This window comes from Buteo buteo, chromosome 5 (assembly GCF_964188355.1).
Source record: "Buteo buteo chromosome 5, bButBut1.hap1.1, whole genome shotgun sequence".
Taxonomy (NCBI): domain Eukaryota; kingdom Metazoa; phylum Chordata; class Aves; order Accipitriformes; family Accipitridae; genus Buteo; species Buteo buteo.
The window spans coordinates 11774985-11790336 of NC_134175.1; the positions used below are offsets into that span (position 1 = coordinate 11774985).

Consider the following 15352-nt stretch of genomic DNA (forward strand, 5'->3'; position numbering starts at 1 on the left):
ATACCATACCTCTGATAAGATCCCTTTCAACACCGCCAATGGATTCTCTACTTCTTTGGCATTTTCATTATCTCTTAAAGCCGTATCTTCAATCAGCTTATCTTCTTCTTCCTGTATAAGAAAAATAAAAGACTCACAAATACTGTTGCTTCACACACAACTAGCATTTTTCGATTATCGTCTGTACTAACATTAGCATGCACAATTTAGAAGTGTGAAGGAAGTTCTGACAAGCTACCTCTGCCACCCGCTACTGACTGTATATTGTCATACAGAATATCCACTATCATTTTTTTTTTAACAGAAAAAGCATTTGCATTATTTACAGCCAGCCAGCGTCATCCACTAAAATAACTGTGCTAGTCTTGACCAAAGATATTAATTCATTTGGGACAGAAAAAGTGAGCCCAGTAAAGTGAGATAGTTCAGCAGATTGGAAAGCTAAAATTTGCAATAAAATTTTGATAGAGAACACATACTGTGGAAAACTAGCCTTCTCAATGAGGTAAGAGACCAAATGCCTCGCTAAAATATTCATTAGTTTGGATATACATTTCATCCACTAGCTCCTAATATTTTTCTGAAAAATGAGACATATCAAGCAAGGAAGAAAAACCTTTAGGACTTACTTGTAATTGCCAGTTTCCTAATTCATCCACATCTCTGATATAAACATGATAGTGTCCTCCATAGCAGCCACCTTTATGTATAATAACAGAGAAGAGCTCATACATGTACTCTGAATCATCCATTTCAGTCTTTAAAAAGAAAAACAATAATAGTAACAATAATATATATCAGTAAGTCTTTCATACAAGGACAGTTATACACCATCAGCATAGCTTCAGATATTTCTCACTGTGCATTCGCACATGCAGAGACTGAAATGCCTTTTCAGCACTGGGGAACACAAGTACGGACTGACACAAACCATGGACCAAGGCACAGGCTTAATTAAACAACTTTTTAAGCATGATTCTGAACAATATTAGAAATTCAAAATTTAAAATAATGACATACTGATGAAAATAATAGAACAGCTCAACCTGCTTGTTCATAACCAGGCTTAATTTGCTTAAAAGACTAAAGAAAAAACAAGCAACACATTTATATACACAAACTAAATGAAAACAAACAAACAAACTTCCTCAAATGCAAACACTGAAAAATTTCCAAGCTTGCACTGCAACATTTCAATCAGAAAAATTTCTTTTTCAAGAACAGTGCCTCTATTAAGTATATTCTTTACATATTTTAAGGATCAAAAATTGGCATCAAGCACTGGTATAGCTCAGTTTATAATCAAAATACATATATATAAATGCAAAGACAGATTCCTAAGAAAAATGAAATAACTACAGGCACATGAAACATATATAGCAAAATTTATACATGACATTATCAGATAATGACAATACAAAAATGAATTTCAATATCCAGATTATAATCTTCCTTTCAAACAAATATCAGATTAAGTTTTAGGTCATTATTATACCCTTTCCCCCTGTATAGCTACAAGGTATTTCCCACTCAGTTAGAAAGCGGTCTTTCAGAAACAAACTGGAATTCCAAAAATTTGGAATCAGGCACAGAGGAGAACCCTACAAAGTTTCTTGAACACCTTGCCCTGACAAAATCCAAAATAAAAGAGAACTTGGCCTTGAGATATCAGTTCTCTGCTGAGTATATAGAAACTTTAACAAATGTAACAGTACAAACCTGCTCACAAAAAGGCCTCAGATTTATCTGGATAGGGAATGTATAGCAGCTCGTTTCCTTGTATCGTTCACACTTCTCAAAGTCAAAGTTAAATCTCAGGAGAGAAATGGTGAGAAAGGGCGGCAACTTGCGTAGTTTAGCAGACTGTAAAATGATTTTAAAAAATTTTAAGTACAAAGTTATACACAACAGTGGTTTCCACCTTGCTATGGTCAACTCTTTATTTTCCAACAACGCTTCATCACAACCAGGCAGACATGATCTGTGTACTCATTTTTAAAATGTATTCCCTAATTCTCAGTTTCCCTACCAACCAGACATCCTAAAAGTAATCAAGATCCTTCCCCTCTGTTAAGACCTACACCTTCACTGCATGGTGATGACCAGACCCATGCTTTATCCTCCTACAGAAAACAAAGGAGGACACTGCTGAAATGCTAGTCAGTAATTTCATTTCCATAGCGCACATGTTCTCTGTGAGAGGATTTTCTTGAATTTTATACTAAGAATCAACTGCTTCAAACCCCTGGGTTTGTGCTTACCCATGAAGTCAGACTATACAGCATCTTCCCAGCAACCTTGCTCTTGGCCCTTGCACAGCACCTGCAACCACCAGTCCCACAAAGACCCTGAAAGCCCAGAGAGAAAAAGCACAAACACTCAACTGCTGCTGAACAGCAGGTGCTGCAGAAGAGCAACACAGCTTCGTTGTAGCTTCATCATTCCCAGATGAAGTGGGGCACTCAGCATCTGGCACAGGCCCTGAAGCCACCCCTCAAAAAAACCCAAACAAACAAACAAAAAAAAACAAACAAAAAAAACCCAAAACAACAACACTACAAATGAAGCTCAGACTACAAATGTAGCCTACATGCTTGCTTCTGCTGCAAGGAAATGACCTCAACTGAGGCTGGGGCTATTACTCTTCTGGCCCCTCCTGGTCATCTTGTCCAAACACAGCATTTGCAGATCACCTTAGGTTCATTCCAGTGACCTTTAAGGAGTTTCCCAGTTCTCTGGGGTTGTGTGACCCCAAGTACAGGTCAGGGCTCATACGGGCACAGTGTTTTCAAATGCAGAAGTCAGAAATGATCCTATCTGTAACACAACTAGCTCTGACAGGTGTGTATTGTCCAGAAAAAGAGATCACTCCCACATGTATTTTGCAGCCTGCTGCTGAGTGACTGCTGGGCTGCCTTTAAGTGCAACAGAAACAGTCTGAAAAATGTCACCAGATTATATCACAGTGGCATTTTGCTTAAGATCTGCTAGGCTGCTTGAAGAAAAGGGCCTTGACCAAGGTCTGTGGGCTACATATGGTAAACAAGGACAATGCTGTGCCTAAGCAGCATGGGGTAGATATATCCTGGAAGACCCTACAGACAGCCACAGAACAACTAAGCAAGGGTTAAAGTCTCCCTCATTTATACGGGAGAGGACCTTCAAGGCAGGAAAGCCAACATAATCTGTTTTATTAAGGAAGAATATTAATCAAGATTGAACAACTTGGTGTGAGAGAGCATCAGGAACCCTGGTGCAAAGCAAAACCAATCGTCTTGTATGACCTCTGAATGTAAGTGTAGATTCAATGAACACACTTCTGAGCCTTTCCAATATTTCCACCCAACTCTCCATTTGAAGACCTATACCAGAGAGCCTCCCAGGAACATACCTATGGCTTAAGAAACTCTCTGAATTAGGTAATTCATTTGTGCCAATTGCGGAGACTACTTTGCAGAGCTTAGAGGCACAAATGATTTTGCATGCTCTTCCAAGTTTAGGGTGAACATCAGACTGTACAATTAAAATTTGATCAAGTTCTAGAACACTAGATTCTTCAACTACTAAATTCCCTAGAGGCCAAAACAAAAGAGGGCAAAGAAGAACATCCAAAGACTCACAGTGTACTGAAGAAAGGGAGGAATGGAGTGAGTACGCATGGGCCATATTGTCTTTGAAACAGGCTAGGTGTGGGCAGGTGGTCGCATTGTTAGGCAGCTGCCTTCCTAACGCTATCACCAAGCCTAGAGTGACTCATATGGCACCTCACTTCCTGTCAGTGTTGACTCTCACCATGGTCTGCTGTGATCAAGTGCATCATGCCAGCAGGGTCACAGAGCTACAGGCAGCAGTCATGCTGACACAACATCCCACCTTCCTGCTACAGCCTTCTAGCACAGCCCCTCTCTTGAGACTGTCCATTCATACCCTGGTATCCCCCAGCTATGTGATTTCTTACCCAAGTTCAGAGTTCGCACCGTCTTCTTGCATGGAAGACCACGTATGAAAGGAAAGCAGCTCTTATCTCACACTCCCTTGAACCCAGCAAAGTTGAACTCAAACAAGCCCTTATAACCAAGCCACACAGAATCCTAGAATGGTTTGGGTTGGAAGGGACCTTAAACATCATCTAGTTCCAACTCCCCTGCCATTGGCAGGGACACCTTCCACTAGACCAGGCTGCTCAAACCCCATCCAACCCAGGCTTGAACACTTCCAGGGATGGGGCATCCACAACTTCTCTGGGCAACCTGTTCCAGTGCCTCACCACCCTCACAGTGAAGAACTTCTTCCTTACCTCTAATCTAAATCTACCCTCTTTCAGTTTAAAGCCATTACCCCTTGTCCTATCACTACATGCCCTTGTAAAAAGTCCCTTCCCGGCTTTCTTGTAGGCTCCCTTTAGGGACTGGAAGGAGGCACATGAAGCACTGGCAAATGGTTCTGAACTCCTGAGTCACTGAATAATTTCACCTGTCCTCAGCTTGCCTTTGCACCCACTCCCTTCCACATTAAGGGTGCTGCAAGGTTTGGATTGCAGTCATCCTGCTGCAGAAGAGAGTCACCACAGCAGGCCAAAGAGCTTTGCTGTTGTGAAGATGACAGAATACGTCAGAGTGCACTAACAGCTGTCTATGTCTGCTTCCTCTTTACAAAAAATAGTGGGAATAACAGGAAAAAGGAGCAACTTTTTATAAAAGACTTACAACATGAAAGAAGAAAACCAAACACCACTTGTATTATTCTGGAGAAATGCAATTCAAAGACCTACAACTCTCATAAAGCTCTCACTGGGCTGCCCTTCCCTGGCCCTGCCTGAGGGGATGGATGAGAAGACTAATAAGAAGCCTTAAATTCAATTACTATGTTGGGAAAACCAGTCCAAACTGTCATAAACCACCAAACAGGGACAAGCTGTCAGCACAAGGATGCTGCAGGCTGCACTGGCATACAGTGACCAGTGTTATCAGACACACCACCATTTAACAAAGCACTTGGGGTCACATACACAATTCCTCTGGAGGATACTAATATAGACAAGTGTCAAGCATCCGAAGCTTTCCCAAGGTGCCCAGGGGTGAAGGCAGGAAACCAGGCCAGAAAAAGGAATACTCCAGTCTGGTTGTCCCTGAGTTCCTGGGGACCACTCTCAATGAACATCACAGGCTTAATGTCAAGAGTTCTCCACTGAACACTGAGGAACTCCAATGACTCTCAGGACAGGAAAGGGTCACAGCATTTGGCTTTACAAGTATTTTTTAAAAAAACAACTCAAACCCAACAATTCTCACCCATAGCTGAGCAGAGATCAAAGCAGCAAATCATCAACTAGAAGGTTATGACAAAGCAGCGCAACTCAACATAAACCAATCAGCTTCATTCAAAAGCATCTTCAAGCTACTGCCTGAAGGAGAAGACTCTCCCACAGTCTGTACTCTGACCACAGGAACATGACTTTGAGGCTTTGCTGTGCCTGGATTTTTATCCTCCTCCCGCCTGGCCTCTCAGATGGAAGGAAACTCCTGGTGGTGCCCATGGGTGGAAGCCACTGGCTTAGCATGCGACAAGTGGTTGAAAAGCTCAGTGAGAGAGGACACAAAGTGGTGGTTATACCAGAAGTAAGCTGGCAGATGGAAACAACACAGGCATACACGGTGAAAACATACCCAGTGCCTTACACATTAGAAGAGCAGGATGGTTCCTTGCATGAATACATTCTTACTCACCTGAAGGATCTAGCACTACAGAACATATTGAAAACACCTACTAAGGTGTTAATTTATCACTGCAAGAACCTGTTTGGCCTCAGGGAAACAATGCAAAACCTAGATCAACAGATTCAACTGTGCAAAGCAATAGTTACTCATTATTTTTCTCTATCATTTGCATTCTTCATGAGAGAATTTCCATAGTTTTCTTCATTACATGGACCTGTTTATCTTTTTCTTCAGGGTCTAGCTTATCTTTTAGCCTATCCTCCGAAATGTCCAAAGCCAGGTGCCCATACAGGTGTGTGAATAAGGCAATACTCTCGAAACCACATGCCATCCCATCCACCATTGTCTAGATTAAAGACTGCAACAACATTCAAGTTAAGAAATCATCTAAAGTCACATGAGCTTTTCTTGACATAGTTGCTGAGGTTTAAAAAACAGGTCAGATTTTGGCATCCTCTTGTTATATACTGTCTGATTAGACACAGATTTTTTTATTTCTGAGTCAGAGGGCAGACACAGCAATGTAAACAAAGTTCCTAACTGTCAGCAGACTGAACACTGAGAATGACCAATGCATTACCTTTGAAGCTTCGACAAGTTTATCACAGGCTCCGCATCGATACAAGTTCTCATTTTCAAAGTACTCTTCTTCTACATACATGTTCCACAGGGCCTCCTCCAAGCCAGCTACACCTTTTACTGCTACTGTTAAGTCTAAGAAATCTTCCTATGCAGAAGTACAACAAAAAAATAAGGTAGTAAGTGGTGTAAGTTCACAGTACATTAGAAAGATACTCATCCCATTCACCACAGCAGAAACAAGCATTCATTTTGCTTTCATTGCTGATGGGGAAAACCCCCCATATATCCACAGAAGATAAATTAATTAAAAAAAAACACAACAAAAAAAACCAAACAAAACACCACCACCAAACTTTTTTTAAATTACAAAGAGCATAAAAGACTGTAAAGGTATGTTTTACTGTTGTTACCCCACTGTCCAGCTCTTTGCCAACTACATCTACTAAAGGCAATGCTTGCCAACTCAGAAGATGCAATAACACTTATGTTTTTTACCTCTGAGTCACAGCCTGATGTAGGTGGTTTAGGAAATGCCAGCCAAGACTTAACAACAAAGTCACACATAATTTTCACATTTTCAAGTCTGCAGCACTCTAACCAATACACACTACCTAGATTCAACAAGACCACCAGTGACACGCAAGTAAGATGTCACTATTTTTGGAGTTTAAAAAACAAAGAACATTTAAAGTATCCTCAACAGACTGAGCTGAAACCCATCCTGGAAAATAGTCTGGCTTTACCTGTCTCTCACTGATATTCTTGCACTCTTTACAAACAATCTGGTTGACAACAATCCCATGGTACAATCGCTTAATAAGGTCATGACCCGAAGTCCCCACAAGGGAAGTTTCCAAAGCACTGAACAGAATCCGATTTAATTCCTGCACATCATGCTGCCTCATTTCCTGCACGATAAAAAAACCAAACTTGAAGAAATAAAATAGTGCCATCTGCTTTGCTTATTGTTTAAAAACAACGTGTATTAAGTGTGACAAAGACAGCTGCCTCAATGACTACCCATGTATTTACTACCTTGAGTAGTAAATTATTACCTTTATTATTACTTGTTATTCTTAATTTAGATATGGTTTCTAAGTAGCTACTATAACCCACATAAGACACTTTCACTTGGGTAGATTTAGACTAAACTGTAAGATGAGTTACACAGTTCAATTTAGGTAATTATCTAAGTATTTGAGGACAAGAACCCTAATTACTGTTGGAAAAATGTTCCTGTAAAAACAAAGAAAAAGCTACTGAAATTGTATCTAACAGAACTATTATCTTCTATTACTTGCTGTAAACAATTGGCATGTATTTCATGTGGAGATACAACAGTATACAACAATAGTTGACCCAATTCAATGCTTTCTCCACAGCTTGAAGTATTTCAAGATATTTCTTAAAAGTCAGACATAAAAAAAAAAAAGTAAAAATCATCTCCATTCAGGAAAAAGTTTATCAATGATAGTGTCACTGATGGTGATTTGTACCTCATGGCTGTTCCACCCGAAGCTCTCAGTAAGGTCTGTTGTAGATGCAGCCTGCTGGTCCAAGAGCAGAAGCTGAGCGAATAACCGTTGAAGTTGTAATGGAATTATTCGAACCTAGAAATAAAAACCAAACATACCCAAAAGATCAGAAAAAGTCTTCAAACCAATCATTTAAATAAAAATAATTTAGTACAAAACTTGTAATAAACGACCACTGTCTATGGCTTTCGTAACACAGGTTACTCAATTCACACCAAAATATCAGTCAGACTTGGTTCCCAAAAATCTACAGTGCCTCACCTTACTCAGCAAATACAGTCATGGAACACACGTTTTGTGATAAAGCAAAACAGTACAGATTAAAATTAAGCCATCACCATTGTAAAAAAGGACAACTTCCTCTGATATTTTCCATAATACTAAACCCTAAGAACTCAGCTACAAGACATCATGACATACAGATTTAATGTGTGCTACTCCTTGCTCAGTAAAGGGTGTTTGGTGGTGGGGTGGAACGAGATGGGAAGGAGAACGGTTAATATCAGTAAGCTTAATCAGCTACCTATATTTATCTTTGACTTACAAAGAAAAAAATTTTCCAAGCCACCAGTTGTGTCACTTTAACCCAAGAACTAAAGAATGCAATTCTGTAGTCAACTTTAGTAAGTGCTTTTTAAACAAAGCTTAAATTCCAGTCCCATACCATCCTGTGCACGGGTGGGCTGTTAAATCTTCAGAGAGCCTCAGTGCAGTCATTTAGGCTGCACACATTTACTTTTTTGTTCCTGGACACAAATAAGTCAAAACACTGCAGCTTGAATTACAGAAGAGAAAAATCTATAAAAGGACTGTACAGAATTTGGGATTGCTCCTGCTCACCTTGGAGACAAAATGATCTCTGCTATCAATTTCAGCAGAGACAGGCTCAATATTTTACTTCTGAAGCAAACACTTCTGGCACTGAAAACTTACAACTGTGTGAAAAATCAAGTATCAGCCAACCAAACTGCCTTGCAGTATCAGAGTTAGGCTTTCATTCATTCTCATAAGAAGTTTCATGTGAATTGAAACAATGTTCTTCCGAATCAACATTCAGCAGTGACTAATGACAAGAAAATTTTAAATACCTTTGCATCTGGTTTACTGCTATCATCCAGAGACCCAAGTTCTTCAGGACCTAGAGAGAACAGCGCCTCTGTAATTGTAAAGAAAAATGCCTATTTAAAAAAAGACAACATTCCCTCTTTGAAGATTAACTGTATTTTAGCTGTCAAGCATTATGATACTATTCTTTTTGGCAAATTAAGACATTAAACAACCATTCTGAACATCATTCATCCTTGCAACTGGTTCAAGCTATAAAAATAAAGCAGAAGTAAGCATGAAGGTGTTTAGATGGTAAAGTATTTTTTCAGGAATTGTAGTGGTTGTATTAAAAAAAATGAATGGCACTTTACAGACAGCAATAACCTCTCTTATTTACACAAACTGTAACCATGCACCTGTAAGAAAAGGTAACGTTTACAATACTTACATTTTGTGCAGAAGTGATGATACTAATTTTACAGACCAATAGCTCTGAATATTCTGTAATAACTTATTTGAAGTGAACTGAAGTAAACTGTTCTTGAAAACAATGTGTTTGTCACGTTTCTTTAATAAATAACTAGAAATGCAGACATAAAATATCAATTCCAACATTATTTAAGAAGATTTTGAACACTTTACCTCTAAATTCAGGTGTGAAAAGCAGAGTCTGCAGAAGGGAATTGAGGTAGCAGGTCCCACCCTGATTTTTGATACCACTTAGATTGGTGAAATCCCTGGGAGGTGGAGGCTCAGAACCTCTGGGTTTTGATTTCTTCCCTTTTCCAAAATGATTGTTTGAAATAAAGGAAAAATCCTCTTCAAATAAGTCCCCAAACATTGTGAAGGCAAAACAGTCCTTTAAAAATATAAAATAATCTATTTACTATAAAAACCGCAATTGAATCCACCCACCATCTAATCCTCCAAGATGAGCCTTTCATCCATGACTGACAAATTTATTTATAACTTTTTTTTGTCTTATTCTGTTCATTCTAAAAGTGAACGTCAGATCCATATAAAAGGGTGCACTAATGTAACAAAAAAGGGTGAATTAAAAGCATTTATGTTAGCACAGGTCTGAACAGACTTTTAACTAGAACCAAATACATCACATTTCAACTTTGCATCAGGAAAAACATGCATAGCAAAATAAATACATCCTTCTAAACATCCATAATCAACTAGTGTTCAAGCTGCCCAGCTTCCTGCAGGAAAGGTATGTAAGGCTTCTCAAACTCATGAAAATCCCTGCGCTGTCTCTCAAAAAAAATCCACGTGCACAAGTAACCTGTCTCTAGTATTGGCCAGCTCAGATGGGAAGAGTGCAATAAATAGTCAAAAATACAGTGATATTTTATGAAAATATTATCTTTGCTTCCAGATGTTCAAGCTGGAAACTCAATGGCAACTAATTCTTCTTATGGAAATTCTTTCAGTCCTTCTTGGAAACCTTACAACCTCTTAGCATGTCCCAGGACTCCAAAAGCTAGCTCACTTTTGTTTTGTACTTGTCACCCCATAATTTCATTTGGTATGCTGTCGCTCCTGCATTAACAGTGAGTAATCAAGGAGTTATACTAAAGCAGCGAATAATCATTCCTCTATTTACCTTCATTCCATGTGCAATTTTACAGATCTTTATCATATTCCATTCAGACATCTCTTCCAGACAAAAGCTTCCACAAAGATATATTTACTCCTACTACAGAACTTGTCCCTTATCTTCAATTATCCTTATCTACCACCTCTGAACCCCTTAAACTTCTTTATCTGTTTCTGAGATCAGAGGACCACATCTGCCTACCATGTTCAAGATGTGCGCAAACCATGGCCTTCTATATCTAATTAATAATGCTCTAGTTTGTTCTCTTTTGTACAACTGCTGAGCACTAAACTACTTTTTTTTTTTAAGCAACATATATTATTACCCCGATTATCACTTCTGTGTGTTCACTTCAAATCCGACCACTATACATACACTTTACAGAAATACGTGTGTATATATAACTGTAAAGCTGTGATCGGCTCTGCCCCATGCTACACCTCTTTGGACTCACCTACAATGAATATCATCTGCTATTGTTTCATTCAGCGGCCTATTAGCATAAAGACTTTAAAGCTTCACTGATGGCACTTGTCTTTACTGCAATGTATCAGTTGACTTCACAAGAAAAATTAATCATCTCAGCATTTGCTGTTTATTGCTGACAGTTTATGATACACTGAATGCGGGCCCTAGCAAAAATACAGAGAAACTCCCCCTCACTCCCCTCTGTAATGGTTGACCTTTTGTTTCCTATCTTTTAGCTAATCATTTAATCAAGCAACAACTTTCTTCTCCTGTGTCAGCTTAATTTCTTTAAAAGCTTTCAGTGGCAAAAGTTGTTGAATGCTTTTTGAAAATCCAAATGTAGTCGACAGCTCCCCATTCAACCAAATGGTAGTTTGTCAGGCACTTCCTGAAACTTTCTATAAAATAGCATTACATTAAGCCCATTTTAGTCCTTCCCAGAATAGAGCAGTTTTTAGGCAAAAGGCTATGCTCAGAGCAGCTGACTATGAAGCAGCATGACACTCTTCACTCTGCTTGTGCTATTAATGCTTCTTCACCACTTCACACAATAGATATCCCCTTATAAATCCTCACAAAATAAAATAACATGGCTGGAAATACTTCTTAATGAACAGAGATAGGAAAGAAATAATTTTGATGTCTTTGTATTAGGTTTTTCTCCTCTGAATGCAGCTCTTATACCTTGACTGCCTAAAAAAGAAAAGTCTGTAAAGGTCCCACCGCCCCTACTTCAAGAAGTAATTACTAGGTTTAACACTCTTTCCAAACTGTCTCACAGCCTTCATTCATTTTTCCAGTTAGACCTGCTGCCCCTTAGCATTTAACCATTCAAAGATGATGACTATTCCTATTTTCCTCACCCAAATGCACAATAGCTTGCTCCTAATAGGTTTCTTCATCATAAAAAAGCACAAATCTAGAAGACAGCAATCATCTTACTGACAGTCTGCTGTAACCACCCACCACTCCAGAGAAGCACTTCAGCAGGACAGTGCCAAATCCTCCCTCATTCCTTATTTCTGGATCCTCAAAGCACTGCTGCTAGCAGCTTCCTTCCCTGAAAAATCATACAGCAATATAGATTAGAATGGATATCTGGATGCAGTAATATAGATTAGAACAAAACTCTGGATGACGTCTCTGGTCCAACACCCTCAAAAACCATCACTTATTAGGGCCTTGCCCTGCCAAAGTCAGAATGACTCCATGAAAGGAGATCCCCAAACCCCTCTAAGCCCCTGCACTCCATTCCTTTTCTCTGATGGGAACTTCCCACGCTGTAACTTGGGTCTGGCACCTCTCATCCTACCCCCCTGCACCCCGACAAGAATCAGGCTGCGCCGGTGCCCCCTCCCGACGGCAGTACAGTACAGTCTCCACCTCGCTTTCCCTTCTTCAGGCTGAACTCACCCGGCTCCCCCTGCCTCTCTCCACCACCCATACGCTCCAGTCCCAGAGCCCCCGCGGAGCTGGGCCCAGTCTTCAGAGGCGGTCTCACCGGTACCGAAGAGAGGACGAGGACCGGTACCCTAAGCCTGCCGGCCGCCGCTTAGCCCGACTCACCTCTCAGAGCCAGCACCCAGAGCGGGGCCGGCAACTACCGCCACGGCCCCGCGACCGCCGCCATCTTTGTTGTGGCGCCGCGCAAAGCACGCTGGGACCTAAAGGCCTACCGCCGCTCCGGGACTTCACGCACCTGGCCAAGTCCCGGAGAGACAACAGCGGCACGCCCTCGCTCTGTGGAGCGAGGGACGCCTCCTGCAAGGAGCGGGAAGGAACCGCCGGGCACGGGAGCCGATGCGAACCGCGGGGCGGCCGGCAACGCGGCCGCGCACAGCCTGCTGGGAGTCGTAGTGCGGCGCCGGAGCGTCACGGCGCTGGCGGAGGGGAGGGGGAGCCGCACTGCCCGCTGGGAAGGCGGGCCTCCCCGCAAGGCCTTCTGGGGGCTGTAGTTTCCTGGAGGCCGCGGTGGATGGTGGGAGTCAGCCTGCTGGGGGCGGGGGGGCAAGGGTTGCCGTGGAGACCCCGGGGCCTGCGCGGCCTCGCCAGCCTGAGGGCCTGGAGGACGCCCAGCCTGCCCCGGCCCGGCTTCTGCTGGGTGGTGGACTTGTTGGGGGAGGAGAGCAACACTTCACCATGACCGAGACGTCTCAGGCCACCACCAGGGACAGGCCCTGCTGAAGCCTTCCAAAAAACATAGCCAGGGATGAAGCTCAGCATACCAGCCTTGTAGCACAAGGGCTTCTGCTGCAAGGAAGAGCCCTTACGGAGGCGGGGGCTGCTTCTCCTTCTGCCCCTTCTGGTCCAGTTCCCTCCCTGAGCTCGTGTGGCCCCATCAGGTGCAGGCCAGGGCTTGTACTGGCATTGGGATTTCAAATACAGATGAGCCTGGCCAGTAATCAGAGACGACCAGCTCCCTCTTTGAAACATGCAGGTGGTTGGTCACAGCTGCCACCATGGCTAGAGTGGCCCAGCTGGCACATCGCTTGCTGCCAGCATTGACTCTCACTGTGGTCCGCTGCAATCACACACATCGTGCCAGTGGGGCCACAGGCAGCAGTCGTGCTGACACAATGTCCCTCCTTCCCGCTGCAGCCGTCCAGCACAGCCCCTCTCCCGTGGGGTTTTCCATTCCTCCCCTGGCATCCCCCAGCTATGCAGCTTCTTCCCTAATTCAAAGTTCCCACTGGCATCTTGCACTGGTGACCACGTGTGAAGGGTAAGCAAATCTTAACTCGCACTCCCTTGAACCCAGCAAAGTTTAACTCATTAAGCAACCTTTGCCAGATAACCAAGCCAACTGAGGGAGTCACCAGCAAACACTCAGGAACACCTCTAAGGTACTGATTAGCTTCGCTCGTCCTGCACTTGCTTTTGTACCCACTCCCTTCATGTTAAGGGTGCTGCAAGGTTTGGATGGCAAATTCATCCTGCTGCAGAAGGGAAGGGAGGACAGGAATTTTCCCTAACAGCTGTCTGCTTACCCCTCTCCAGAAAATGGGGGGGTGCCAAAAAAAAACAACTTAAAAAATAAAAATAACCTTTTTGTGAGAAAATGCTGTTTACTAAACCAGTCTTTTTTCCAATGAGCATTTTTAAGTGCAGTTTATGTAAAGCTGGAAATAATAACGTTTTAGTTATTACCCATCCTTTTTTTTCCTTACAGTTTACAATAACATAAAAGATTCTGAAAGTATTTTTTTCACTTTTACCTCAGAGCTTCTCCCCCTACTCTGAAGCTCAAATATTTTGTTTTCTGAAAAGTTATCAAGTGCCTGAAAGAAATCTGCATTTTGCCACTTACTCAGTAGTTTCCCTACACAAGGAAAAAGTTACAGATGTTGGTAAAGTGGGAAAAAGAAACAAAAAGGCTAATAGGAAAAGATGAAGAAAATGATACGTAATTAATTTCATTGCATTGACTATGGTATGGAAGGGAGATCAAAGAAGTTGTGTTCCTGAGGGACAGAGGCTGCATGGCTCTAAATATCTTACATTTCATTATTTTTCCATGTCACAGTGCTATTTAGGCTTCTAATCTTTTTGGCACCATTAATGTCAAAAGCAATGCTGTGAAGCTGAAGGTTCTTGCAAACCCACAGTTGCACTGAAGCTGCTCATTAGCTAAGTCAGGTCCGATACCTGGGCTCACACCTGTGTCTTAACTGAATAGTCCAAGCCATACAGCGAGTTGTAGTTGTTAAAACACATTTAGTACATGTCCTATGTCTGGACTCTACTTGATGTATAGGAAGTGGTGAGGAGTTTTCAACCACCTGAAGGCCATCTCATAGGCTGTGAAACAACTGCATTACTGCCCTGAAGCAAGAACCTGGTCTTCAGCTTCACAGATCTCTGCCTCAGCTGCCAGGTCAGCCTCTCTCAGTGTCTCTTGCTGGTGTCATTGTAGACTGGAGATTCCTGCTAGCTCAGAAGAGTTGGTTCATCTGCCCTTTCCCCTTACCCTGAGGGTCTCCTGTTCTGTCCTCAGAGAAATGATCTGAACTTCCGTGTCTCCAACGACAATGAAATTTGTTGAGGCTGTTTTCATTTGTTACTGTGGTGTTGGATTTTTTCACACCAAACTTGCCTTCCTTGGTCCTGGCCAAGGAGTAAGACAGGATACATCAATGATCAAGAGAGAATTCCTAAGAAATCTGAGTACCATGTTGAGGAGCTTGTTCTCTGTTGAACACTGAGGAACTCCAATGACTCTCAGGACAGGAAAGGGTCACAGCATTTGGCTTTACAAGTAATGAGAAAAAAACCCAAACCATCCACAACCCAAAGCAGTGAATCATTAACTAGAAGATTATGACAAAGCAGCACAACTCAACAGATAAACTGATCAGCTTCATTCAAAAGCATCTTCAGGCTACTGCCTGAAGGAGAAG

General features: G+C 41.9%; 1 protein-coding gene across 14 annotated transcripts in view; it reads right to left on the bottom strand.

Moving 5' to 3' along the window:
- The window catches only part of USP40 (ubiquitin specific peptidase 40), a 39989-nt gene extending 27185 nt beyond the window's left edge, over positions 1-12804 (bottom strand). Inside the window, exons 1-11 of one of the 14 annotated variants that reach the window (XM_075027826.1) lie at positions 12522-12604; positions 11922-12015; positions 9524-9740; positions 8923-8990; positions 7796-7909; positions 7043-7207; positions 6298-6444; positions 2262-2348; positions 1720-1863; positions 630-758; positions 10-111 (exon numbers count right to left, since the gene is read on the bottom strand). In XM_075027826.1, the coding sequence (XP_074883927.1) occupies positions 10-111; positions 630-758; positions 1720-1863; positions 2262-2348; positions 6298-6444; positions 7043-7207; positions 7796-7909; positions 8923-8990; positions 9524-9722 (1155 nt within the window). In that variant the 5' untranslated portion in view covers positions 9723-9740; positions 11922-12015; positions 12522-12604. Of the gene's footprint in view, positions 1-4; positions 112-629; positions 759-1719; positions 1864-2261; positions 2349-6297; positions 6445-7042; positions 7208-7795; positions 7910-8922; positions 8991-9523; positions 9741-10493; positions 11447-11818; positions 11839-11917; positions 12016-12368; positions 12608-12654 lie in introns of those variants that run through there. The other 13 variants (XM_075027824.1, XR_012650394.1, XM_075027829.1 and 10 more) reach the window with 13 other exon arrangements.
- Between the last annotated feature and the right edge of the window lie 2548 nt (positions 12805-15352).